Below are 27,277 nucleotides of genomic sequence, written 5' to 3'. Positions count from 1 at the left end.
GTACCATCCCTTAATCACCAACAACAACAAAAAAACTGTCACAAAGACATGATTCCTATCTTCCACTGAGCAGGGTTAGAACTATTCTCAGATGATATTAATTTTATGCCTAATCCTGATTTTAATATTAGAATTATGGCCAGTAACAGAAGAAAATGCCAACATGACCCAGATGCTATTGGGTCTTATACTAAATCCAAAAAGCGACAGAAGATTACAGATTTTGTGAAAAAAAGGTTATTTGATATTTGTTTGTGATATATTTTGAGTAACTAACTTCTTAAAAAAACTTTTGACATTTGACTGCCTTTGTTATTTTAAAAAGTGCTTTGCTGATACACAATATTTTTTCAGGATTCTTTGATAAATAGAAAGAACAGCCTTTATTTGAAATAGAAATCTTTTGTGACATTATAAATGTCTTTACTGTCACTTTTGATCAATATAAAGTATTTGACAAAGTTTTGCCTAAATTTCGTACTTGGATTGTTATTGCCACATTTTTTTCTTATATTATTTTTATATTTAATAAATATTAGAGTACTACAGTACAAAAACACCAATTCCTACAAATAATACTGATCCCTGAAGTCAAATCCAAATGGGCCATTATATTTACATGATTTCTCTTCAAACGATTTCACCATTTATTTTTATATAATTTATGTTGGTTTAACAATTTTCAAAAAAAAAAATATATATTTTTCATTAAAATAAATTACATTTTCCCTAGAGGTTTATACACTATTTTGTCTGCTTAAACAGGGGGACGGCAAAAATAATCAAGCTGTGATTGGTGTCTTCTACCTCCAGCAGAACAAGGTTGTCCAAATCCAGAGAAGGAGGGGAAGGGGAAGGCGCTGTCTCCAGATTATCCAAGTTATGCTGGAGTTTACCACATCCTGGAATACACACAGGCATATAAACCCACACGCACATAGGTCATTTAATCGTCAGGATTGAATCATACATTTAATGCATCATAACATCACTACGGTAACACACCTCTTGTCATACAGTAACCAAGAAAAAGAAAAATGATGAGGACGACAACCATGGACATGGCTAAAGCGAAAATGATGGCTTCATCTCTGTAGAGTCGGTGCGAGTCTTGAAGGATTCAAAGAGAATATGTTATTCAATATACAGAAAGTGAATAAGATACTAACAAAATGGCAATACTTTTTTAATTAATAAAATGTTCTTTCATTTGTATCTACTGTACATCTCTCGCTCGTACTCATATGTTTCCATATTCTGAACACTATCTATAAGTCTATGAGCCACACACACTCACGTAGAGGCTGTGGGGTGGTCGGGGAAGGAGGTGGGAAGTCCTCTGTGAAGTTTAGGTTGCACATGTCTTTGCTGCAGCAGCAGAATCGAGACGTTCCATTCTGGGCCATTGACGGAGGGTTGGTCACCACACAGCGGTCATGGCACTCCTGATGGTCACCGACATTTGTCCAGCAACCTGTAGTAAATGGAGGAAATAAAGGTGAGACTGACTGTAAAGTTCTTTGTGTGTGTGTGTGTGTGTGTGTGTGTGTGTGTGTGTGTGTGTGTGTGTGTGTGTGTGTGTGTGTGTGTGTGTGTGTGTAGAATGTATTTATATACCTTGCTTCACTAGTTGGATTTCATTATTTTTTTTCCACCAGAGTCCAAAGCAGTGGCGTCCGTGATTACAGCGAATGGTGGCGTTCTCAATCCGCTCGCCCAGAGCCTGTGGCTGTTCTGCATACGCGCACTCCCTTTGCTCGCTCTGTGCAGCTAAAAGAACAGTTAACACACAGACAGAGAGAAAGTTATTACATAAAGGGATTAGAAAATACAATGTTAGATACAATGCTATATATTCAAATAATGACACAATATATATATAATTGTTTATAAAACAGTTAGTTCCAGTCCTTGATTCTGATTGGTCAATAGCTGTGTTTTATTCAAGATAAAACACGGCTATGACCGCTTCACCCAAAGGTACTATGTATCACTACACAACACCCCTAGCAACCACTCCAAGCAACTTGATTAGTTATCATTAATTTTATAATGTATACTGTATATATTATATATATATATATATATATATTGAACCTGCAGTCCCTCACACTGAAAATTATTAAACGTAGTATAAAATCTCTTTTGAAGCATTTATTAAAGTACTAAAGCAGAGATATTGACAGATATTTTGTTATCTGATCTTTAATATTCTACTGAAAAATGGCACAATATAGGCTAATAGGTATTAGGTAACAATAATAATAATAATAATAAAAACATTCATGATACATATGTTTTATTACTGGATAATGATTTTTTTTTATTTTTTTTTGCATAAATAAAACAATAACAAAAATCACGTTCTAAATAAAATTGATAATTTGACATGTAAAAAAATATCTGTTTCCTACTGCATAATAGAATCTCAAGAATCTATATGACAAATAAAATGGTTTTCTTTTTCATACAAAAGACTACTAAAAACCAATACGGTTCCTGTCTGCTTCCATCATGTTTTTTTTGTTTTTTTTCTACATACGGTATATGAAGACCTGCCTTCTTACATGATGATTCCCTCAGCTTGGGTCTGAAGGGGGCAGAATGTCATGTTAACAAGTGTTCTGTACTATCTAGCCAATGGCAGAGAAGAAAAAAAGGGGTAGGCACGTGACTGGAGTTCTTCTGTCAACCATCAGTTGTTTTGAGAATGCAATATCTCAGCCAGACGGGCTTTGTGAGAACGAAACGTCTCAAAGCATCTTTCAGACACTAGGTTGTGCAGGTGATGTTTTTCAGAATGCATAATAATTGTTTTTTTCTTAAGGGTTGCAGATTGAAGAAGCTATCAGTGAGGAATGCAGATAACGCTCATCTAGGAAAGGAGCTCATCTTTGGGAGATAACGTCCAAGGTCATCCTAAGCTATGATGTCCACAGAGGCATGCCTCTCTCTCTCCTCCCACTCTCTCCTCTGCTCATGGTCTGCTTGTGGAGGAGGATGTGAACGTTCTCTGATAGCAACACAACTGAGCAGTTACCCAGAGGGCTTTATTCTATCAAACACGCACGCTAACCCTGAGAGTGCATGCAAAGACAAACACGTCACAGCTCATCTGATTTATGCCAACAGGATGCATGTACATACTCGGATAAAGCTGCACGATTAATCATTAATCACAATCTCTATTCGAACACCCACGCAATCTCATTTCTAAATGGCTATTCTCGCAGAAGCTATTAAAATTTTGACAAAATCAAACCAGAACATTCAGATCTGCGTTTCAGAAACGCTGATTCATCCAATAATGAAACAAGTGAAGTATTTATGAGTCATTGAATCGTTCATTCAAACCGATTTAAAAAAAAAAATTAATTTAGACTGCACTGCAGCAATTAACATTTTGTCAGAACCTCTAGTAAATTACATGTTATTTGTTTTGTTTAGTTGTCTGTTCAGAATCGTGGGAGAATCGTGATCTCTGTTTGAAACCACTCTCAATCCAAGTGTCAATTTATTTAAGTCAGGCATATACAAAGATATATTTTTCACATTTTATTAATATATGTCCACACACTACATACAAACAACACACACACACACACACACTGTTTCCAAACATTGATAATATGAAGAAATGTTTCTTGAGCTGTGAATCAGCATATTAGAATGATTTCTGAAGGATCATGTGACAATGGAGTTATGGAAATCAGCTTTGCCATCATAAGAATAAACTGCATTTTAATTTAATCTACTCATGCAATAATTACATTTTGCAGCGAAGAGTGGACGAATGAACGAGCGCCACGGCACGCCAAACAGACGCAGTGCAATAGAATAGGAGCGCAATTATTCTGAGTAAAACATACATTTTGCTCAAATATTTGTTGTTGAACATTAAATGTGCCATATGTAGAAATTTAAACCTACAAGCAAGTGTATTTTTATAATAGCAGTAACTGTAAAGTGACTATTAATGGGGTAATCAAATGTAGGCTAATATAAGCTCAGATGAGTGCATGTGTGCTCCTCTTACCAGTTAACATTTAGTCTGTGCTTTTGTTTAAATTTAGTTTAATTTCAAATGTAGTGATTTTAACTTCTGCTTTAAAAAGCATTATTTTTTATATTTAGATTGTAATGGTGTTGTTACAATGTTAGAATGTAATGTGATTTGTAACCCTTTTTGGTTACACTTTATTTTAAGGTGTCATTGTTACAGTGTAATTAAATATTTAAGTACTGAGTAATATTAAGTAACAGTACTACATGTACTTACTATAGGGTTAGGGTAGGATTAGGATTTGGTTGAGGGTTAGCTGCATGTAATTATGCATAATTTACTGTTATTACTATGGTAAGTAAATGTAACATATGTAACAAGGGCACTGTATAAAGTGTTACCCCCTTTTTTAGCACATAATATATAACATGGTTCCATTCACTATATTTGTTTTCATATCCTTCAATATGAACATTGTTTGTAGGACAACACTAGTCAGGATGAAATAAGTAGAAAATACAGACATATCTATCATGTATTAGCCATTCAGCCACATTACTCTATGAGGCTGAAAGCTAAATTAAATTTCCAGCACAGAATCAGCCAATGGTGGTTTCTGACACTGGCTGACACATCAACCTAATGAGCAGTCAGCCAATGGGAGACTCTGACACAGGATGACATATCAGGATAATAATGTGGTATATTCATCCCTCTCTGTATCCAAGTGAAAAGCACATTAGGGAGGAAGTGTGTGTGTGTGTGTGTGTGTGGTCCTGGTTATACCAATTATAGTTATACCAATTATATTTGACCTTGTGGGGACATGTTTTGGTCCCCATTATCATACAGAATTATGTTTTTTGAAAATGTAAAAATGCAGAGTTTTCTGTGATGAGTATGTTTAGGGTTAGGGGACATAATATGCAGTTTGTACAGTACACATGCACATGTGTGTGTGTGTCCAAGATGACCGTTTCTGACAGGGTGAGTAGAAAAACAAATAACTTGCTTTAACATTAAGAAAAAAGTAAGAGATGGAAAGAGAGAAAAATAAATATATTACAGCTTCAAATTGTTCATTGTCACATCAAATTGAATATGGGAACCACTTCTGTCCCGAAGCCTAGCTCCATGCCAGCGTTTTACTGCCTCCTCATCAAAAAGCTCCAATATAATATTAAATTATAACTTGGGCAACCTGATACCACTGCAATCCAGTTTACGAAGCACTTCGACAGCAAACAAAATCCAACTCAGTCAAGTGGATAATTCATGACTCTCCACTTCTGAACAGCACTACAAAACACAGCAATGTGCTCACGACCTACATACTGATTCACATCTAACGCTTCTAGCCAAAAACCCTCCCTTGCCTTTCCTCCAATCTGTCCATCCAGCCATACTTTCACCCAGCTGCTCTACTTAACCATTTGAGTACACTAAAATATTCACAAAATAAGAAATACGCCTATTTGTGTGCAAGTGTGTGAGGCACCATAAAAGTAGTCCTTACAACTCCTGTGCTGAATTCCAAAAGGGTAACACTTTATTTTACAGTGTCACGTTATATGTAATTACTAGTAAATAGTAAAAGTAAATTATGCATAATTACAAGCAACTAACCCTAAACCAAACCCTAACCCCACCAAGCACATTATGTTAATCAATATTACTCAGAAATTATTTGTGTGATTACGCAGACACACCTTGTAATGTATGCAGACAGACCACAATGTAGTCTTTTATTCACATATACACTTTGATTAGCTAACATAAACAGAAGCTCAACTGAACCTGCTTGACATGCGAGAACAAATCTCTTGCTGAAGCTCAAACGTGCTGCGTAACACACGAGAATAAACCTCATTGGTTCTCGCAGAAGCTCAAACGTGCTGCGCCACACACGAGAATAAACCTCATTGGTTCTCGCAGAAGCTCAAACGTGCTGGGTAACACGAGAGAATAAACCTCATTGGTTCTCGCAGAAGCTCAAACGTGCTGCGTAACACGAGAGAATAAACCTCATAGGTTCTCGCAGAAGCTCAAACGTGCTGTGTAACACACGAGAATAAACCTCATTAGTTCTCGCAGAAGCTCAAACGTGCTGCGTAACACAAGAGAATAAACCTCATTGGTTCTCGCAGAAGTTCAAACGTGCTGCGTAACACACGAGAATAAACCTCATTGGTTCTCGCAGAAGCTCAAACATGCTGCGTAACACGAGAGAATAAACCTCATAGGTTCTCGCAGAAGCTCAAACGTGCTGTGTAACACACGAGAATGAACCTCATTTGTCTCGCAGAAGCTCAAACGTGCTGCGCCACACACGAGAATAAACCTCATTGGTTCTCGCAGAAGCTCAAACGTGCTGGGTAACACGAGAGAATAAACCTCATTGGTTCTTGCAGAAGCTCAAACGTGCTGCTTAACACGAGAGAATAAACCTCATTGGTTCTCGCAGAAGCTCAAACGTGCTGCGTAACACGAGAGAATAAACCTCATTGGTTCTCACAGAAGCTCAAATGTGCTGCGTAACACGAGAGAATGAACCTCACTGGTTCTCGCAGAAGCTCAAACGTGCTGCTTAACACGAGAGAATAAATCTCATTGGTTCTCGCAGAAGCTCAAACGTGCTGCGTAACACGAGAGAATAAACATCATTGGTTCTTGCAGAAGCTCAAACGTGCTGCGTAACACACGAGAATAAACCTCCTTGGTTCTTGCAGAAGCTCAAACGTGCTGCGTAACACGAGAGAATAACCCTCATTGGTTCTTGCAAAAGCTCAAACGTGCTGTGTAACACATGAGAATAAACCTCATTGGTTCTCGCAGAGGCTCAAACGTGCTGCGTAACACGAGAGAATAAACCTCATTGGTTCTTGCAGAAGCTCAAACGTGCTGCGTAACACACACGAGAATAAACCTCATTGGTTCTCGCAGAAGCTCAAACGTGCTGTGTAATACACGAAAATAAACCTCATTGGTTCTTGCAGAAGCTCAAACGTGCTGCGTAACACGAGAGAATAAACCTCATTAGTTCTCGCAGAAGCTCAAACGTGCTGTGTAACACAAGAGAATAAACCTCATAGGTTCTTGCAGAAGCTCAAACGTGCTGTGTAACACATGAAAATAAACCTCATTGGTTCTCACAGAAGCTCAAACGTGCTGCGTAACACGAGAGAATAAACCTCATTGGTTCTCGCAGAAGCTCAAACGTGCTGCGTAACACGAGAGAATAAACCTCATTGGTTCTCGCAGAAGCTCAAACGTGCTGCGTAACACGAGAGAATAAACCTCATTGGTTCTCGCAGAAGCTCAAACGTGCTGCGTAACACGAGAGAATAAACCTCATTGGTTCTCGCAGAAGCTCAAACGTGCTGCGTAACACACGAGAATAAACCTCATTAGTTCTTGCAGAAGCTCAAACGTGCTGCGTAACACACGAGAATAAACCTCATTGGTTCTCACAGAAGCTCAAACGTGCTGCGTAACACGAGAGAATAAACCTCATTGGTTCTCGCAGAAGCTCAAACGTGCTGCGTAACACAAGAGAATAAACCTCATTGGTTCTCGCAGAAGCTCAAACGTGCTGGGTAACACGAGAGAATAAACCTCATTGGTTCTCGCAGAAGCTCAAACGTGCTGCTTAACACGAGAGAATAAACCTCATTGGTTCTCGCAGAAGCTCAAACGTGCTGCGTAACACGAGAGAATAAACCTCATTGGTTCTCACAGAAGCTCAAATGTGCTGCGTAACACGAGAGAATGAACCTCACTGGTTCTCGCAGAAGCTCAAACGTGCTGCTTAACACGAGAGAATAAACCTCATTGGTTCCCGCAGAAGCTCAAACGTGCTGCGTAACACGAGAGAATAAACATCATTGGTTCTTGCAGAAGCTCAAACGTGCTGCGTAACACACGAGAATAAACCTCCTTGGTTCTTGCAGAAGCTCAAACGTGCTGCGTAACACGAGAGAATAACCCTCATTGGTTCTTGCAAAAGCTCAAACGTGCTGTGTAACACATGAGAATAAACCTCATTGGTTCTCGCAGAGGCTCAAACGTGCTGCGTAACACGGGAGAATAAACCTCATTGGTTCTTGCAGAAGCTCAAACGTGCTGCGTAACACACGAGAATAAACCTCATTGGTTCTCGCAGAAGCTCAAACGTGCTGTGTAATACACGAAAATAAACCTCATTGGTTCTTGCAGAAGCTCAAACGTGCTGCGTAACACGAGAGAATAAACCTCATTAGTTCTCGCAGAAGCTCAAACGTGCTGTGTAACACAAGAGAATAAACCTCATAGGTTCTTGCAGAAGCTCAAACGTGCTGTGTAACACATGAAAATAAACCTCATTGGTTCTCACAGAAGCTCAAACGTGCTGCGTAACACGAGAGAATAAACCTCATTGGTTCTCGCAAAAGCTCAAATGTGCTGCGTAACACGAGAGAATAAACCTCATTGGTTCTCGCAGAAGCTCAAACGTGCTGCGTAACACGAGAGAATAAACCTCATTGGTTCTCGCAGAAGCTCAAACGTGCTGCGTAACACGAGAGAATAAACCTCATTGGTTCTCGCAGAAGCTCAAACGTGCTGCGTAACACGAGAGAATAAACCTCATTGGTTCTCGCAGAAGCTCAAACGTGCTGCGTAACACGAGAGAATAAACCTCATTGGTTCTCGCAGAAGCTCAAACGTGCTGCGTAACACGAGAGAATAAACCTCATTGGTTCTCGCAGAAGCTCAAACGTGCTGCGTAACACACGAGAATAAACCTCATTAGTTCTTGCAGAAGCTCAAACGTGCTGCGTAACACACGAGAATAAACCTCATTGGTTCTCACAGAAGCTCAAACGTGCTGCGTAACACGAGAGAATAAACCTCATTGGTTCTCGCAGAAGCTCAAACGTGCTGCGTAACACAAGAGAATAAACCTCATTGGTTCTCGCAGAAGCTCAAACGTGCTGGGTAACACGAGAGAATAAACCTCATTGGTTCTCGCAGAAGCTCAAACGTGCTGCTTAACACGAGAGAATAAACCTCATTGGTTCTCGCAGAAGCTCAAACGTGCTGCGTAACACGAGAGAATAAACCTCATTGGTTCTCACAGAAGCTCAAATGTGCTGCGTAACACGAGAGAATGAACCTCACTGGTTCTCGCAGAAGCTCAAACGTACTGCTTAACACGAGAGAATAAACCTCATTGGTTCTCGCAAAAGCTCAAATGTGCTGCGTAACACGAGAGAATAAACCTCATTGGTTCTCGCAGAAGCTCAAACGTGCTGCGTAACACGAGAGAATAAACCTCATTGGTTCTCACAGAAGCTCAAACGTGCTGCGTAACACGAGAGAATAAACCTCATTGGTTCTCGCAGAAGCTCAAACGTGCTGCGTAACACGAGAGAATAAACCTCATTGGTTCTCGCAGAAGCTCAAACGTGCTGCGTAACACGAGAGAATAAACCTCATTGGTTCTCGCAGAAGCTCAAACGTGCTGTGTAACACAAGAGAATAAACCTCATAGGTTCTTGCAGAAGCTCAAACGTGCTGTGTAACACATGAAAATAAACCTCATTGGTTCTCACAGAAGCTCAAACGTGCTGCGTAACACGAGAGAATAAACCTCATTGGTTCTCGCAAAAGCTCAAATGTGCTGCGTAACACGAGAGAATAAACCTCATTGGTTCTCGCAGAAGCTCAAACGTGCTGCGTAACACGAGAGAATAAACCTCATTGGTTCTCGCAGAAGCTCAAACGTGCTGCGTAACACGAGAGAATAAACCTCATTGGTTCTCGCAGAAGCTCAAACGTGCTGCGTAACACGAGAGAATAAACCTCATTGGTTCTCGCAGAAGCTCAAACGTGCTGCGTAACACGAGAGAATAAACCTCATTGGTTCTCGCAGAAGCTCAAACGTGCTGCGTAACACGAGAGAATAAACCTCATTGGTTCTCGCAGAAGCTCAAACGTGCTGCGTAACACACGAGAATAAACCTCATTAGTTCTTGCAGAAGCTCAAACGTGCTGCGTAACACACGAGAATAAACCTCATTGGTTCTCACAGAAGCTCAAACGTGCTGCGTAACACGAGAGAATAAACCTCATTGGTTCTCGCAGAAGCTCAAACGTGCTGCGTAACACAAGAGAATAAACCTCATTGGTTCTCGCAGAAGCTCAAACGTGCTGGGTAACACGAGAGAATAAACCTCATTGGTTCTCGCAGAAGCTCAAACGTGCTGCTTAACACGAGAGAATAAACCTCATTGGTTCTCGCAGAAGCTCAAACGTGCTGCGTAACACGAGAGAATAAACCTCATTGGTTCTCACAGAAGCTCAAATGTGCTGCGTAACACGAGAGAATGAACCTCACTGGTTCTCGCAGAAGCTCAAACGTGCTGCTTAACACGAGAGAATAAACCTCATTGGTTCCCGCAGAAGCTCAAACGTGCTGCGTAACACGAGAGAATAAACATCATTGGTTCTTGCAGAAGCTCAAACGTGCTGCGTAACACACGAGAATAAACCTCCTTGGTTCTTGCAGAAGCTCAAACGTGCTGCGTAACACGAGAGAATAACCCTCAGTGGTTCTTGCAAAAGCTCAAACGTGCTGTGTAACACATGAGAATAAACCTCATTGGTTCTCGCAGAGGCTCAAACGTGCTGCGTAACACGAGAGAATAAACCTCATTGGTTCTTGCAGAAGCTCAAACGTGCTGCGTAACACACGAGAATAAACCTCATTGGTTCTCGCAGAAGCTCAAACGTGCTGTGTAATACACGAAAATAAACCTCATTGGTTCTTGCAGAAGCTCAAACGTGCTGCGTAACACGAGAGAATAAACCTCATTAGTTCTCGCAGAAGCTCAAACGTGCTGTGTAACACAAGAGAATAAACCTCATAGGTTCTTGCAGAAGCTCAAACGTGCTGTGTAACACATGAAAATAAACCTCATTGGTTCTCACAGAAGCTCAAACGTGCTGCGTAACACGAGAGAATAAACCTCATTGGTTCTCGCAGAAGCTCAAATGTGCTGCGTAACACGAGAGAATAAACCTCATTGGTTCTCGCAGAAGCTCAAACGTGCTGCGTAACACGAGAGAATAAACCTCATTGGTTCTCGCAGAAGCTCAAACGTGCTGTGTAACACGAGAGAATAAACCTCATTGGTTCTCGCAGAAGCTCAAACGTGCTGCGTAACACGAGAGAATAAACCTCATTGGTTCTCGCAGAAGCTCAAACGTGCTGCGTAACACACAAGAATAAACCTCATTAGTTCTCGCAGAAGCTCAAACGTGCTGCGTAACACACGAGAATAAACCTCATTGGTTCTCACAGAAGCTCAAACGTGCTGCGTAACACGAGAGAATAAACCTCATTGGTTCTCGCAGAAGCTCAAACGTGCTGCGTAACACAAGAGAATAAACCTCATTGGTTCTCGCAGAAGCTCAAACGTGCTGCGTAACACGAGAGAATAAACCTCATTGGTTCTCGCAGAAGCTCAAACGTGCTGCGTAACACACGAGAATAAACCTCATTAGTTCTTGCAGAAGCTCAAACGTGCTGCTTAACACGAGAGAATAAACCTCATTGGTTCTCGCGCGTAACACGAGAGAATAAACCTCATTGGTTCTCGCAGAAGCTCAAACGTGCTGCGTAACACGAGAGAATAAACCTCATTGGTTCTCACAGAAGCTCAAACGTGCTGCGTAACACGAGAGAATGAACCTCACTGGTTCTCGCAGAAGCTCAAACGTGCTGCTTAACACGAGAGAATAAACCTCATTGGTTCTCGCAGAAGCTCAAACGTGCTGCGTAACACGAGAGAATAAACCTCATTGGTTCTCGCAGAAGCTCAAACGTGCTGCGTAACACGAGAGAATAAACCTCATTGGTTCTCGCAGAAGCTCAAACGTGCTGCGTAACACGAGAGAATAAACCTCATTGGTTCTCGCAGAAGCTCAAACGTGCTGCGTAACACGAGAGAATAAACCTCATTGGTTCTCACAGAAGCTCAAACGTGCTGCGTAACACAAGCGAATAAACCTCATTGGTTCTCGCATTTCAAGCGAACATGTTGGAGCTTCTGTTTACCACAACTGATGTGTGAGTTAATGAATGTTTATATGTGAATAAAAGCCTGTTCAAATCGATCATGTCACTTTTTTTGGACCAAAACATTTGGTCCAAAAACTCAACATTTTGGACTAAACCGCTCAATTCATATGGATTAGTTTTACGATCTCTTTATGAATTTTTTAAACCATTAAAGTGGTAGTTGCATAGCTGTCAATGGAGGGACAGAAATCTCTTAGATTTCATCAGAAAGATCTTAATTTGTGTTCCAAAGATGAACGAAAGTCTTACGGCTTTGGAACGACATGAGGGTGAGTCATTAATGATTTTCATTTTTTGGTGAACTATCCCTTTAACTGTGCATACTTATTCCCCCCTATTTAAGATCATTGTAAAAACTTTTCACACAAAACTTTGATATTCTAACAAAGATTTCCGTTTCATGAAAGAAAGAAAATCGCATTAATTTTTTTAATGTGAATGCTCCAAAAGAACTTTAAAGTGAATCAAACCCCCTTTTGCCAATATTTTGCATTCAAAAAGCAAAGCGTTCCATGTTCATCACTTTATTTTGAGATCTGAGTCCACTTTCAAGGCCAGGAACAGAAATAAACTGGGAACCAGGTTCACTTTTATGTCAACTTAACATACAGTCGATTTGACTGATCATCCACTTTCCTGTGCAAAACTGGAAATCACTCTCTTTCACAGAAAAAGAAAACAATATGAGATTGGAATGAGATGGGAATGAGTAAATTATGACAAATGGTTCATTTTGGAGTGAAATATTCTTTTAAACCCTGGTATGTAAACAAAGCATTTTCATAGATAAGCCACCCTTATCAACATACTACAGAGAGTACAGAACAAATCAGAACTACACAACTGAAAGGACATTGTCTCAATGCTTCACAACTCACTGCTACACGACCTCCTCTATGGCAACATGACATTTACTGTCCTGCTGGGGTTCTACGGTTATACCAAACTACACAAAAACCCAGACAATCCCACACTATGGAATGCAATGACTATTTCAGGAAGCGCACAAAATTCCTGTCAAACGCAAAAGAAGAATTATAGGGGAGGGGAGGAAAATGCGCACACAGACAAACACACACAAAGGTTTGGTGGAAAAAAAATTCGTTTCAAAATGAAACTGGACACACTGATGCAAAGTGGAAAATCAGAGGGCGTTTTAATGTTTCATTGGGGTTGCATGAATTTTGACTATGAATCCCTATGTCCTATATTGTGCATTCTAAAATATGCGAAGCACTTGTATGGTTCATCTTCGGGTAATTTTAAAGCAGTGGTTCTCAACTTTTCTGACTCCAAGATCCCCCACTGTCCAAAACAATATTCAAAAGGCCATGTGACTTTATATGCATTTTATAAATACAGATGGAATTAATATTTTATGAAATTACATTACACTTTTCCAGGTTTAGAAACCACACTTTTGAAATTAGGCTTCCTTCCTTATATCTCCAGGGTTTTCAAGTCAGTGGTTCTTCAAGGAAAAAGAACAGTTGCTGAGGCTCTGAATTAAATACAAATAAGTTATATATAAATATATTAAATAAAAGTATATAAATATTTTTTGTTGCATACAGGATTTTTCTGTATTTTTGTTATAAATGGCAATAAATAAAATATTACAAAAATAATATCTTGATTTAGATTTTTTTAATGCTTGTTTTGTCTTATTTTAAATCATTTAACGTGATGCCCCCTATGGGCCCCGGCCCTCTGGTTGAGAAACCGTAACGATGAGTCTCAGGTCATTTGCGGTGTTCACATACACACAAGCTCAAGACCGCTTGAAGTACAAACTAGGTGTGAAAACACCCATGACAGACCAACATATACAATATAATATTTTAATGTGTTTTATAGCATAATTTATTCAACTAGTCATATAACAAAAAAGTTAAATTATTATTACGATTATAATATTCATAACAGTGTTATTTTAGTATTATATTATTTATTAGGCTATATGTTCAGTTTTCATTTTAATATTAGTTTAATTTGAGTAAATTTTTATGTGCTTTTTTATTACTTTTATTTTTTACAATTTTGATTTCATGTTTTTTTTGCTTTAGTAGTATTTTAGCTGTAGTGGTTAAGACATAAGCTTATGTTTTTCATCTAATGTTAATAGCCCTGAAATGTTTGGCCATCCGTCCAGGGTGGCCCGAGGCGCTGGGATAGACTCCAGCATCCCTGTGAACCCGTAGTAGAGGATAAAGCGGTTTGGAGAATAAAAGGATGGATCTAATATTTATCTTTTATTGTATTTCAGCTTTATTTCAACTACCAAAAACATTTGATAATAGTTTTAGTTTCTGATTCATAATGCTTATGGTTTCATTTTGGTGTCTAATAATAATTTAGGCTAGTTATCATTGTTTAAAATGAGATAATACTTTTAAAATTGTTCTACATATTGGTTGTAAAAACATTATCCGACTCCGGCACAAGTTGTACTTTAATAGCACCATAGTAGCAACAAATCTGAGGCTGGCTCAGATCTGAAGTGGACATAAGCAAGCTTTTGGCGTTCTGTACTCTGATATATGAGCTGATATTTGGCTCTGGTTCCATCTTCGATGGTCAGACTGCAGGGTTAGCTGTGGAGGAGGCCGATCTGCAAGCCATAATGTGCCCTTATAACCAAACCGCAAGATGAGAAATTAAGTTTTATGCTTGTCTTAACGGCTAATCAGTGTTTAGCCTTTATTCTCCCCTCATGAACCATGAGCAGGGTCAGCCCTTATCTTATCTGTGTGATGCTGCTCAGTAGCTCCACTGCAGCTCAGGGGCTGGTGCCAGAGAGAACACACACACACACACACACACACACACACACACAAACACACATACATACATAAAGATAAAAATAATATTTAAATGGACACAAACGCACACCTACACACACACAGATACAGAGGCACACATTATACAGTAGGTATGCACATCCATACACACAATGGTACAAAAAGTGTGGTTCTACTGACTCGCTATGTTACTTATCCACAAACACACAAACAAACACACTCAGGAAATGAAGAGTTCCTGATGGATGTGGGTGGCAGTGAATTTACCACAGAAGTGGCTGGCCACACACACACACACACGCACGCACGCACGCACACCATAGACTGGGACGCACACACAGTGTACAATTAATTACGCCTTCACTTTGAGAGGATATGGAGGGATTTGGGAAACTAGGGTGTGGAACTGCAATTGTACTGTAATTCTATGATATTTTCTATTGCTAGGCTACTATGTGTTTACTATTACTTACCAGCCACAGGACCCAGAAGAACCACCATTGCGATCAGTCCAACGTCAAGAATTGTTATTCGGCCTTCAACTGCCATGTTTTTTTTTTTCTCTCCTCCTCTTCAAATACAATATATTCTGATTTATTCTCTGTTACTCGTATGCTGTCAAGGCTTCAGAGTGCAGTCAGGCAATAATATGTGTGCTTTGGAGAGTCCAGCATCACACATTTTTTTTTCTTCAATACAGCATCAAAAGCAAGTTGTTCATCATTTTAAAGAAGCATAAAATAGGATAAAAACTTAAAAGTCTTGCGTTAAACCTTCACTGCTTTTTTTCCTTCAGCGGGAAGCATCAAATGATGCCTGTGAAATCTGACTACTAAGAGTCCTGTTGTAACAAACAAAATTAACAGATCACATCAAACTTTTTTTCCCCTTTGTTCCAAAGCACGCGCCCCATACATTTGCCTAATCAGAGTTTAGATTAGTTATATGGGACATCCCGAGACCGCAAGTCTCCTCGATGGTAACACAGTTTCTGGACAGGAAAACATCCGTTTCGTGATTGCCGACTATTAAAATGTCCATTCGTCGTCATATTCCTCGCGTTCGTTATCGTTTGATCTTCGTCTCAGGATTTTTCTCTGTTTCCATGATCCATTGAGCTGAGAAACTGTCCGTTTTGCGTTTTTCGTCCGTAGTCCAAACAAGGGGAACGGCAACAGTAGACGGGCAGGAAGACACAGCAGACCCAGACAGCGACTGGAAACGCCTCGTCTTCAGATTGTCTCCGGGATCCGATTGTTCGATGTGGGGGCCGATTTATAAGAGAATAGAGGTGAAGCGCCCTCATGCGGCAGACTGGTAGAATTACACCATAGGAAGACTGATGACAAACATCAAGGCTGATAATAAATACACACTGCCATTAAAGGAGAATTGTAATTTAAGTCATTTAAAAAATTCCAGTTTAAAATGACCCAGACAACCAATTTACAATCAATAATTAAAAATATATAATTTATATAAGCCCATCGTATAAATTAGGCTATATAGGCCTATCGTCAATATTCTAATTTTTAAATAATTTTGTAAAATATCTACTTTATTATAGGCAAGAAGCACACGTCTTATATATATATATATATATATATATATATATATATATATATATATATATATATATATATATATATATATATATATATATACATACACACACACACACACACACACCACACACACACACACACACACACACACACACACAAACATACATAATTCTCTTTTAGGCCTATAGAATTTAAAATGTTTAGATATTTATATAGATATAAACATTTCAATTTATTGTGCTCATCTGTGCATGATTTCACATTTTTACAAAGAATAATTGTAGCCTATTTCCTGACCTAACGTGTGGGCAGTGGTGTAGATGGTGGTGTAAAAAAAAACTAATTTAATTATAAATAATTATAAATAAGTACATACATGTGATGTATACATTATACAGGCTGCATTGTATCTGTTACTTTTGATATTTGCATAGCATTATAGCGCCCATCTCTGGTCGTGGACCAGCACATCAGCAGGATGGAGGAAAAACAGCACCACGCGCCTCAGCAACAGTAACGTCGTCTGGTGTGCGCGCGCACGGGACGGAACCACTGAGGCTGAGGGAGCGCGCACCTCAACGCCAGCTGTCCTCTGAGGGAGACCCTTGCCGCCCCTCCCCAAAAGACATGTCTGCAACCGCAAAAAAATAGTATTTTATTTTTCAGCTGTTTAGGACCCACTCATACATTCACTCACTTCGATAATACTGCACAGCTCTAGCCCATCGACCACCAGCAGCACAGCAACGCCCATAGCAACGCCTCCTCTGCACATCCTCCTTCTGTTTCTCTGACCCAGCAACACCGGCCGCCCTCCACCACCAACAACCAACCTGTTTTTCAACGACCTTACAAACGTTGGATCCATACCACACAGTTGTGTTTTCTTTTTAACGCAAAGGACCATGAACGCGCTGTGTGCAGTCATTCTTTCATCAGTCAAAGGTGCGTACCCGTATGAAACACCATGCGCTTATTTATCAATGCAGTCCATAGGCTACTATTGTTCTATCATGGATATTGTTTTTGCATGCATATTGAGTGAATGCCTGCAATGGTTGTAGATTATGAATAATGTGAGCAGTGTAATCTTTATGGCTTTATCATGCGGTTCGTCGTCTTGTTTTCGTTATTCCTGCGCGCGGGGTGCGGTGCTGCAGATTTCACACTGATGATGCGACTGGTCTTCTGTTGCAATCATTCCATCCATCTGCAAATCTGCAATTATAAAATGCATATTTAGAATTTTGCGCTTTTAAAAATGTGACCTCTGCTTACAATTATCTGTTTCATTGATGCAGCATAGCTATTTTACGCTATTTTATTCAATGGGTGCTATTGTTAAAAAAAAAAAAAATGTAGTCACGAATCACCATTTATTTAATGATTTTATTTAATCAATGCATTTAATCTGGCAGAGTGCATTGCATTAACATCACACCTTATCTAGATTGGTTGCCATGGCAAACACCATGGCTGAAAATAGGCTTCAAGGGGGACACTATGTGGGTAAACAACACTACATTTCAAACAACAACCATTACAATCAATCAGCCTTAAGCTAACTGTAGGTTGTGTTTTAAATTCTTACATTAATGCAAAAAAAATCCATCTTCATGTGGATTGAATTTCATAGTGACCTCAGTAATTCTGTGTTTTTGTTTGTTTTTACATGAAATGAACAGACATAAAAAGATGGTGTAGTAAAGGATAAAAAGAGTGGGGAGAATGTAGAAAATAAATGGGGGACAGAGGCCACACATGGATTAAGAGATTATGGATAGAGGCAGAGAGATAATGATTATTTTACAGCAAGAGAGGAAGGGGACATGCTGGGTCAGCAGTTTTGCGGTGGATGAATCAAAACTAAAAGATAAAAAAAATGCAATACAACCTTTAAAACTGTTGAGCGTCTATGCAGCTCTATCTATAAAATATCCTACTTTTCCTTTCTTTTTACATTAGTCACTCATCATTGCGAAAGCCCTTCCTTGAGCTGAAACATTGAGGGATTCTTTTCCCTTGAGCTCACCTGTAAGTTCTGGCCTATCAAGGAACTGGCAGCGGCACGGGAGCTCCGCCCACCACACCCTCTAAATGAGGGACAAGGCCACTCAGGTGAGACATTTATGCTGTTTATATGCTATCCTTACATAACATGCATACTTTAAATGGACCAAATTATACCATAGAGAAAATTATATTTATATTATAACCACATATATAAAAACACTCACATATAACATATATGTGATAAAAAAAGGGATAATTTTGTTTATAACAAATGTCCAGTTTTAAAGTTACCTGGGAAGCCAATTTACAATCAACAAATAAAATGAATAATTTATTGATAGTGTAATTTAAATATACTTTATAGAAATATAATTGTGTAGAATTCACAATATAGATTAATATAATTTAGTTAAATGTTTTTACCAGTTAAAGGAATAGTTCACTTAAAAATGAAAATTCTGTCTTCATTTACTCACCCTAAAGTTGTTTAAATTTGTTTTCTTTCTTTTGCTGAACACAAAGAAAGATATTTTGAAGAATGTCGGTAACCAGACAGTTGATGGATCCCATTGACTTCCATAGTATTTTTTTTTTCCTATTATGAAAGTCAATGGGGTCCATCAACTGTTTGGTTAATGACATTCTTCAAAATATCTTCTTTTGTGTTCAGCAGAAGGAAGAAATTAATACAGGTTTGAAACTACTTGAGGGTGAGTAAATTATGACAGAATTTTCATTTTAAGTGAACTATTCCTTTAAGGCATATAATATACCAGTTAAAATACCAGTTCAAAAATATATTATGTATTTATTTTTATATATAGTATAATTGGTATAGTTTTCTGCTTGCTCATGTTTTATAGGGTGAAAAAAGGACTAATAGCGTGTTCTAGATTTTTTCTTAGTATTCATACATTTAAGAGTTAGTTCACCTAGGCCCTGTTTCAATCAGATCACAAGTGGACAACGCTAAATACAGGTGTAAACGGGTGTCTAAAATGTTTTAAGCTTCTCCACTATCAATCACTTCCAGAGGTAGTTGGAAGTACAATTACTACAATTAGTAACAGCCACAAAAGACCGCCTACTCTCCGCCTACTGACCTAATGCGTAAACATTACGGGAAGCACACTTGCCAGACGGGATTGAAACTTTGTCGGCTGAAGACCCAAGTTTGGTTTGAAGAAAAAAAAACTACCAAGCACAATGTTCTCTCATCATTCCTGATTTCTAACACTCACTCGTGGTCTTGCGGCTGTCAGAGCAGAAACGAAAGCTGCTGCTCTCCATATATGTTTTTCCGTCGTCTCCGGTTGCGTTCATACATAAATTGCGCAAGCTTAGTTTGTCCATTAGATCGCAAGATCTGAACAAAAACATACATTTACCATAGACCCTCCCTTTGAAGAAATCAAGACAGATGTGGTTGAAAGTGGACAAAAGAGATGGATTAAAACACCAGGTGTAAATGGATATACAGTATGTTTCCCTCGTCTTGTGATCTGATCGACCAAAATGCATCTTAATACCAGGTGTATACAAGGCCCTACAAAAACAAAATAAAAAATTCACAATGATACTTTATAATGGCTTTATGGCTGTTAAGCTTTAAAAAAAAGAAAGCCCTTGAATCAAAGGTTCTTGAAGTCATACAATAGCTTTCTGTGAGGAACAGACTGAATAATCTTTCCCTCCAGTAAGCCGTTTCATGAATGAACCAGTCGATTCTTGAATTTTTCAGTCCAGTCTCTGTTCTTCACTCATTCGCTCTCGTTTTTCCTTGTCAGACCCCTAGGGCCTGGGTAGATGAGCGGAGGAGAGGCTCTCATAAGCGGTCGGCTTCTTGCGGCAGCACTGACCAGCTGAAAGAGGTGAGACATCTAGAGCCATTATAACATGTGCTGATCTAGTGTGCCTTAACCTTCTCTTTTATTCGTTTTTTCCTGTACTATGCTATTCATCATCCCCATTTTGACTTCTTTTAGATCGCAAAATTGCGACAACAGCTCCAGCGTAGCAAACGCAGCAGCCGCCATCGCCGGGACAAAGACCGCAAGTCCCCCTTTAATGGCAACCATGCTATCATCCAGTCACAGGTGGGCATCATCGCATCCCAGCAGCCTCCATTTGTGCTTGTGTGCGAATAACAGGGTGCTCTTGGATGTCAGTAAGAGTACCACCGTAACCTGAGCTAGAACACGCTGCAGAATTGAAGTAGGCCAAACATCTGGAGAATTTAATTGCGCCCCACTTTCCTGCATATTTGTCCCATTTTTGAGGCTTCTCTGGCCCCTTGGAGACTGGGGGACAGGATTGTCCCAAAGGGCCGTGGCTTGTTTTAGTGTAGATTACAAAGTCTTCTCTCACAGCCTGCCGTCATCAGGACAGCCTTTGGACCTATAAGTCAACACATTGTGTTTCTATGTGTGTGCATTTTTATAACACTTTTGTTTAATTAATTATACTTGACACCTCAGCAGAATACAGCAACCTAGCATGCAAATGAGTCCCCTGAGTAGAGGGCACTGGGTTTATTTGTTCACTTGAAGGAATATTCCAGGTTTAGTACAGGGTAAGCTCAGTCAACAGCATTTGTGGCTAGAAAATGTTGATTACCACAAGTATCATTTTCGAGGTTAGGGTTAGGGCACAGTGAGGCACTTAAAATGTATGTGAATGCAGCCATTTTTGGAATATATAAAAGGTGCGGTCACATTAACCGTTGCTCGGCCAAATTTTGCGGTCGAAATCCAGTTTGAATAGGGATCTGGAAATGGAAATCTTAAGAAGCATTTCTCCACACAGATTTCTCATCAGGTTGAAGTAATGCAAATTTGCAGCGATGACAACAGAACGCTGCTTTGTCTGAAAATGACTCACAGTGGACAGTTGTCCTTTTTGCCAGTGAAAATTTCACTAATGTGACCTTCAATTAATTGTTCTGTTGTAATTGTAAAATTGTAAATTGTAAAAGTAATTTTGGAGTTGGACGTTTTTAGGCATTACTGTATATAGTTATGGCAATGATGTTGTAAAATTTAATACAACAACTTATAAAGAAAAGGTTAGAGAGCAATATTTCACACTAAAAATCAGTTTAGCATGCATATTGTTCATGCCTTGAGACCAAACTATTGAAACAGTGAGTATATTAATGTTTACAGATTGCCTGCCTTCAGTTCCATTCTAGATTTTGGCTTTCTTTTAAAGAAAAGGAAGAGGAAGTGCAAATTGATTTTTGTGGTAATTAATGCGATTAATTCCTGATGCCACAAATTCCATTGATTGAACTTGTACTGAACCTGGAATATTCCTCACATCTTTAGTGTTGAATAGGAGAGATTGTGTCAATACATCTCAAAAACCAAGAGGACTCGTACTCGTTTCTGAGAAATGGGAAAGGAAAGGAAAGGAAAGGAAAGGAAAGGAAAGGAAAGGAAAGGAAAGGAAAGGAAAGGAAAGGAAAGGAAAGGAAAGGAAAAGTTTGGCTATCCAAAACCATAAACAGAGAACATGAGAGCATGAAGAAAAGATTGGGAAAGAGCGCTTACATCACACCATACTCAAAAGAAGTGCCCTCAAGCTGAGCAGTAATGGGCTCTCAATGGTAATGTTCTCTGTAGTCAGTGGTTTGTGTATAATGATGGAGCTTAGTCTGGCAGAATGTTTGATTTTTGGCAGTGGAGAGACTGCAGAGATTGTGTATGTGTGGGCTCACTGTGTGTGGGAGTCGTTCTAACAGGATTACACAGAAGGCTGGTTTCCCCTACAGGGGAATGTTTGTGTACTTGAGACATACTTAGACCCATACACGCATTTCTAAAGAAGTGTTGGACCTTTTTTCCTCCTTTTTTCCCTCAGTCTCAGATGCCTAAAACCATCCTGATTCCCATCCCCATTTCTAAGTCCACACCTCCAAGATTTCGGAACAGCATAGAGGGGCTCAACCAGGAGATTGAACGCATCATCATACGGGACACTGTGGAACGAGATGAGATCATAATAGTGAGTGCATCTCAATAATACCGCCTGTATTACGTTGTGCAAGATTGGTTTTGACTTATTTTTTGTGGTAGAGCTGCATGTTGCGATATAACTATAAGTGTGATTGTCAAATAGTGCAAGCTGTGATTTAATGAAAAAAAGATGTATGCACTACCAGTTTCAGAGTAAAGCACAGCATAAACACGTGTAGTTCAGGATACAGTGTTTTAGCGTCTCTGAATAGCTTGGCTAATTTACTATGTATCAAGCTGTCCTGAGATACTAATATCATGAGTGATATACATCAAATAAAAGCTTGATGGGTTGCCGTTTAAAAAATGAAGAAATTAATATGTAAATATTGGAGTTATAATTTTACAGTAAAGTAAAATTATTTGTATTACTCATTTTTTATTTTACAGTACAATGGTTATTACAATATATTTCTTATTTTGTTTAATATTTGTATTTAATAATAATTATCATAATTATTATTTTACAGTCATATTGAATAGGTAAAAAACAGTGGGAATGTGCTCTATGGAAATTCAAGTGAAAAGATTTTTTTTATATAATAATTGATTTAAAAAAAAATATATTTAGTGTTTGATTTACCTTTGAAACAATTTTCTCTCAGAAATGCTAGTAAATTTCACAAACAGTTACAAAGTAACAGATTGAATTAAAAGTGAAATTTTGATGTAGACTGAAATTTGTCAAATGTACACCAAAAATCTTTATTTAAAAATATTTTTTATTACAGTGAAGTTTTTTCTAAAGAATTTTGCGATTAAAAAAAGTCTTCAGAGTAAAGTAATTTTTCCACTTTTTTCTAATTATTTTTAATTCTATGCAGACAAACCTCAACAAAATTACTCCACTCACTCTAGAATGGTTCATTCTTTCCAAATATACAGCAGCTATTTAAGTCAACTGTTTTTTTATATCGCAATACATAGCAGACAAAAAAAGATTACAATGTCAATTCTTTCCAATATTGTTCAGCCCTATTTTGTGCTATAGGGGCTGTAACATGGCTTATCAGGGCACAATCAATACTAATGATATGTTTGGTGGAATCCAATTAGTAGAAATTGCTTTTACCCTGCACAGCCTACTTACTTAAGCAAATGTGTGTTTTAGCCACAGGATGTTCCTGATGGGCACCGCGCGCCCCCTCCCCTCCCCCAGCGCAGCAGCAGCACACGCAGCATTGACACACAGACGCCCTCGAACGGTGGGCTTGGCAGTAACCGTAGCAACAGCAGCAGCCGAGCTGACTCAGTCTCACCCTCGTACCTCAGCATCCTCAACGACACGGTCGGAAACAGCCCACTCGATGACACGCTCAATGAGAGCAAAGAAAGAGGTGAGAAGCACATGCATCATCATCACACAATAAGCGAAAATCGAACTATTTGATTTCTAAACATTCCTTTTTCCTGTCTTAGACCTGGGACCTTGGTCTCCTCTGCCCAAATATGCTTCATCTCCAAAGCCCAACAATAGCTATATGTTCAAACGTGAGCCTCCGGAGGGCTGCGAGAAAATTAAAGCTTTTGAAGAAAACCAGTGAGTTACTGTTCTGTAGACATTTTGTCTGTCTGTTTGTGTAAGATATTGAACAGTCAGTTGAGGATGGTGCTTTATTTTCAGAAAAATACTATGAGCTGTTTTATTTTTATTTTATTTTAAATGTCTGCAATAACCAAAATTTGTCTGAATACAGTTTTAAAATCTGTTTTTCAATTTTTCAAAAATAAAATAAAAAACAAAAAAATATTTAGTAAATTAATCAAATAAATAGTAATTAGAAATAAATTATAATTTATAAAATTAGGTAACAGGGTTGCAGATTTAGCCTAAATTAATTCAGTTTAAGTCAATTATTAGAGACTATCTAGTTTGTAATCAAATGTTTGCAGTCATTTATCCCATAAATTAAAGACAAATATTTGTTTAATCGTGATCTTCAAAATTATGGAAGCCCTGTGGAAAAAATATCATGCTTTGGTAAATCAAAATTATAAAAAGGTAAAAATTTACAAAAAAAGTATTATGACATACTTTTTATCTCATAGTTGACTTTTTATTTCATCATTTATGTCATAATTAAGTTTTTTTTTATGTCATAATTCTGGTTTACCAAAGCATTACTTGTGTAAAGCGGACATGAAACAATTTAATGGAAGTAGTTCTATTTATTATTAGAAAGCCTCAAACTATTGCTTCCTGTGTTTTACAATTTTATGGAACATTACATTTTTTATCAGTTGTTATAATGAAAAATAACTCATTGCATGATTTTAAAGGTGCAGTAAGCGATCAACCCAAACAAACACACCCCTCCCTTCATTACTCCGCCCCAAAATGCACAAACACACAATGCAAGAGTGGATGTCTCTTTATCATAGCAGAAGCGAAGCAACAACAAAAAATACTTTGCGGAAAATAACGAACGACAAGGAAGAACAAAAAATGTACATTTAGTACACAAGAGTATATACAAGAGTTGGTTGTTAGTCGCCAGCTTCACACCAGCTCCAGACAAACAATGATCCTCAAAACTGTCCTGTTACTATAGCAAACATTACAACCACAGCATATCTGGGTTCTGTGAAACATGGCTAAACCAATGTTACTCACGTATGGAGTAGGGCTGAACGATTAATCGCACTTTACATGTAATCGCACACTTAAATCGAGATGGCTTATCGCGATTTTAAAATCGCAAAGGCTGCGATTATTTTTTATGCGCAGCTTGTCATTCATGTACGGCTCTGTAAACGTTGCTCCATCTGAAAGCACTGTGAGTTAGAGTCGCTTATAACGTGCATTTGAAAAAACAACACGCGTCAAACATCTTTCCAAAACCTCTATGAACTAACCTTTTATGAACCTCTTGTCCAACAACAGACAACATTTGATAACATGCATTTACTCCAAACTCACTTCATAACGACAGTTGAGCATCCTTCTGTGAGATGATGTGCCTTCTTACACAGAATAAGGCAGTCGTGTATTTATAAGTCATGTTTAATCAAAGCATTTCAATCTTCTGTTTATTCAGCTATAGCAATAGGGATTTCCTGGAATGATGCGCATTATTGTACTTCGGCAGCGGGGGCATATTTATCGTGTTTGCATGAGAGCGCCCTCTGGAGTTCAAATGGGGCAGTATTTACCACCAATCAGCCGCACTCCACTGACAAGCTGCGCATAAAATAATCGCAGCCTTTGCCAAATCGCATGCGGTTTTATTGCGATTAATCGTTCAGCCCCAGTATGGAGCAGAAACTACGCTACCTCTGCGTCCATTTTCAGACCTTACCACTTCTGTCTCTCCAGCGCTGGAAGGCTTTTCTAAAAAAATCACGGGTACTAAAGTTCTTGCCTGATCATAACCCTTCTTTTTCCTCTGACCTTTTCCCTTTTGTAATGTCTCTCAGCCATCTCTCTTTCTACAGTCTTTCTTCAAATCTCCCTCTTGATCACTCTCTCTCCTCCCCCCTCATAAGTGGACACACCCCCAACTGCTGATTGGCTACAAGTGTGTTGTAGTGCTCGGTCCGATCCACTTTCAACAGCGTTTCTCAGAAATCACTGACTGCACCTTTAATTGTTGGATAAAATCAAGAAGTTCCAGGCCATTGAGGTCGGCCCTATGACTTAAAAAAAAGTAATGGTACACCAATTTGTATTCCATTCATGGTAAAGTGTCAAGACTTGGTTGTTTTGTAGTAATGTTTTCATAGTGAGGGGTTTAACTTCTTATCAGTATGAAAGATACATTTCCACAAAACAATGTACTACTTTTGTATCTTCTGTTCCAGGCCAAGGCCTCTCCAAGATATTCCTCCATATCTCTGCCCAGACAGAAACAAGGTGAACTTCATTCCCAAAAGCGGATCTGCTTTCTGTCTGGTGAGCATCTTAAAGCCTTTGCTACCCACCCAGGAGCTGAACTTCCGTAGCGGGGTGGGATACCGTAGTATCTCGCCCTCCTTGGTGCCTCTGGGTGGGGTTGGGGTTAGGAGCTTGTCCCCCTCCATGGGTTCTGTCCTGTCCCGTGGACGTCAGTCACCATGTCTCCCACGACACCTTGAGGAGCCAGAGGGTTAAAACGGAAACGAAGGAACCTCAGCTGATGAACAGAGATGTCATTTTTCCACACTCCTGTATTGTCTGATAGAGTCAGAGCTTTGTTAAGATTTTATTTAAGAACATGATCTGAACAACTTCGAGAGATATCAGTTTGAAACTTGAACAAGAGTTTTTTGTTTTTTTTGTTATATAAGGGTAATGGTATTATATGTCAAATGGAGGATCAAAAGGAGGTTTTCAATATGGTGTACATAGATGAAGCATTTTTAGCATTGCACTTCTTTTTACTTTCTCAACGATTTATTGCATTTTACCATGAAGCCTTTGAATTTTCTTATGTATAGCTGCATCCTTTAACCTACACAAGAGTCTGGAATTATTTTTAATGTTTTTGAAAGGTCTCTTATGCTGCATTTATTTGATAAAAAATATAGTAAAAACACAAATATTATTTCAATTTAAAAGAACTATTTTCTATTTGAATACATTTTCAAATGTAATTTATTACTGTGATGGTAAAGCTGAATTTTCAGCATCCTTATTCCAGTCTTCAGTGTCACATGATCCTTCAGAAATCATTCTAATATGCTGATTTGGTGCTCAAGAAACATTCTTTTTATCATCGATGTTGAAAACAGTTTTATGGAAATTGTAATACACTACCATTCAAAAGTTTGGGATAAGT

The 27,277-nt window shown here is 38.7% G+C and overlaps 2 protein-coding genes across 2 annotated transcripts in view; one reads left to right on the top strand and one right to left on the bottom strand.

Annotated features, from left to right (window-relative positions):
* The window catches only part of bmpr2a (bone morphogenetic protein receptor, type II a (serine/threonine kinase)), a 29,553-nt gene extending 13,363 nt beyond the window's left edge, over positions 1-16,190 (bottom strand). The window contains exons 1-5 of the mRNA XM_082136741.1: positions 15,400-16,190; positions 1,618-1,770; positions 1,298-1,474; positions 1,006-1,110; positions 808-902 (exon numbers count right to left, since the gene is read on the bottom strand). Coding sequence (XP_081992867.1) covers positions 808-902; positions 1,006-1,110; positions 1,298-1,474; positions 1,618-1,770; positions 15,400-15,475 — 606 coding nt within the window. The 5' untranslated portion in view covers positions 15,476-16,190. The remainder of the gene's footprint in view (positions 1-807; positions 903-1,005; positions 1,111-1,297; positions 1,475-1,617; positions 1,771-15,399) is intronic.
* Positions 16,191-17,015: 825 nt separating this feature from the next.
* On the top strand, positions 17,016-27,277 carry fam117ba (family with sequence similarity 117 member Ba). Its single transcript, XM_082136988.1, has 8 exons — positions 17,016-17,436; positions 18,457-18,609; positions 20,292-20,375; positions 20,490-20,600; positions 22,366-22,509; positions 23,632-23,857; positions 23,940-24,060; positions 26,322-27,277. The coding sequence occupies exons 2-8, from the start codon at positions 18,589-18,591 to the stop codon at positions 26,608-26,610; spliced, it is 996 nt and encodes a 331-aa protein (XP_081993114.1). The 5' UTR covers positions 17,016-17,436; positions 18,457-18,588; the 3' UTR covers positions 26,611-27,277.

Source organism: Leuciscus leuciscus (genome assembly GCF_965113295.1).
Source record: "Leuciscus leuciscus genome assembly, chromosome: 14".
Classification (NCBI taxonomy): Eukaryota; Metazoa; Chordata; class Actinopteri; order Cypriniformes; family Leuciscidae; genus Leuciscus; species Leuciscus leuciscus.
The sequence above is the reverse complement of the archived record's forward strand: the minus strand, read 5'-3'. Positions and strand labels throughout refer to the sequence as shown.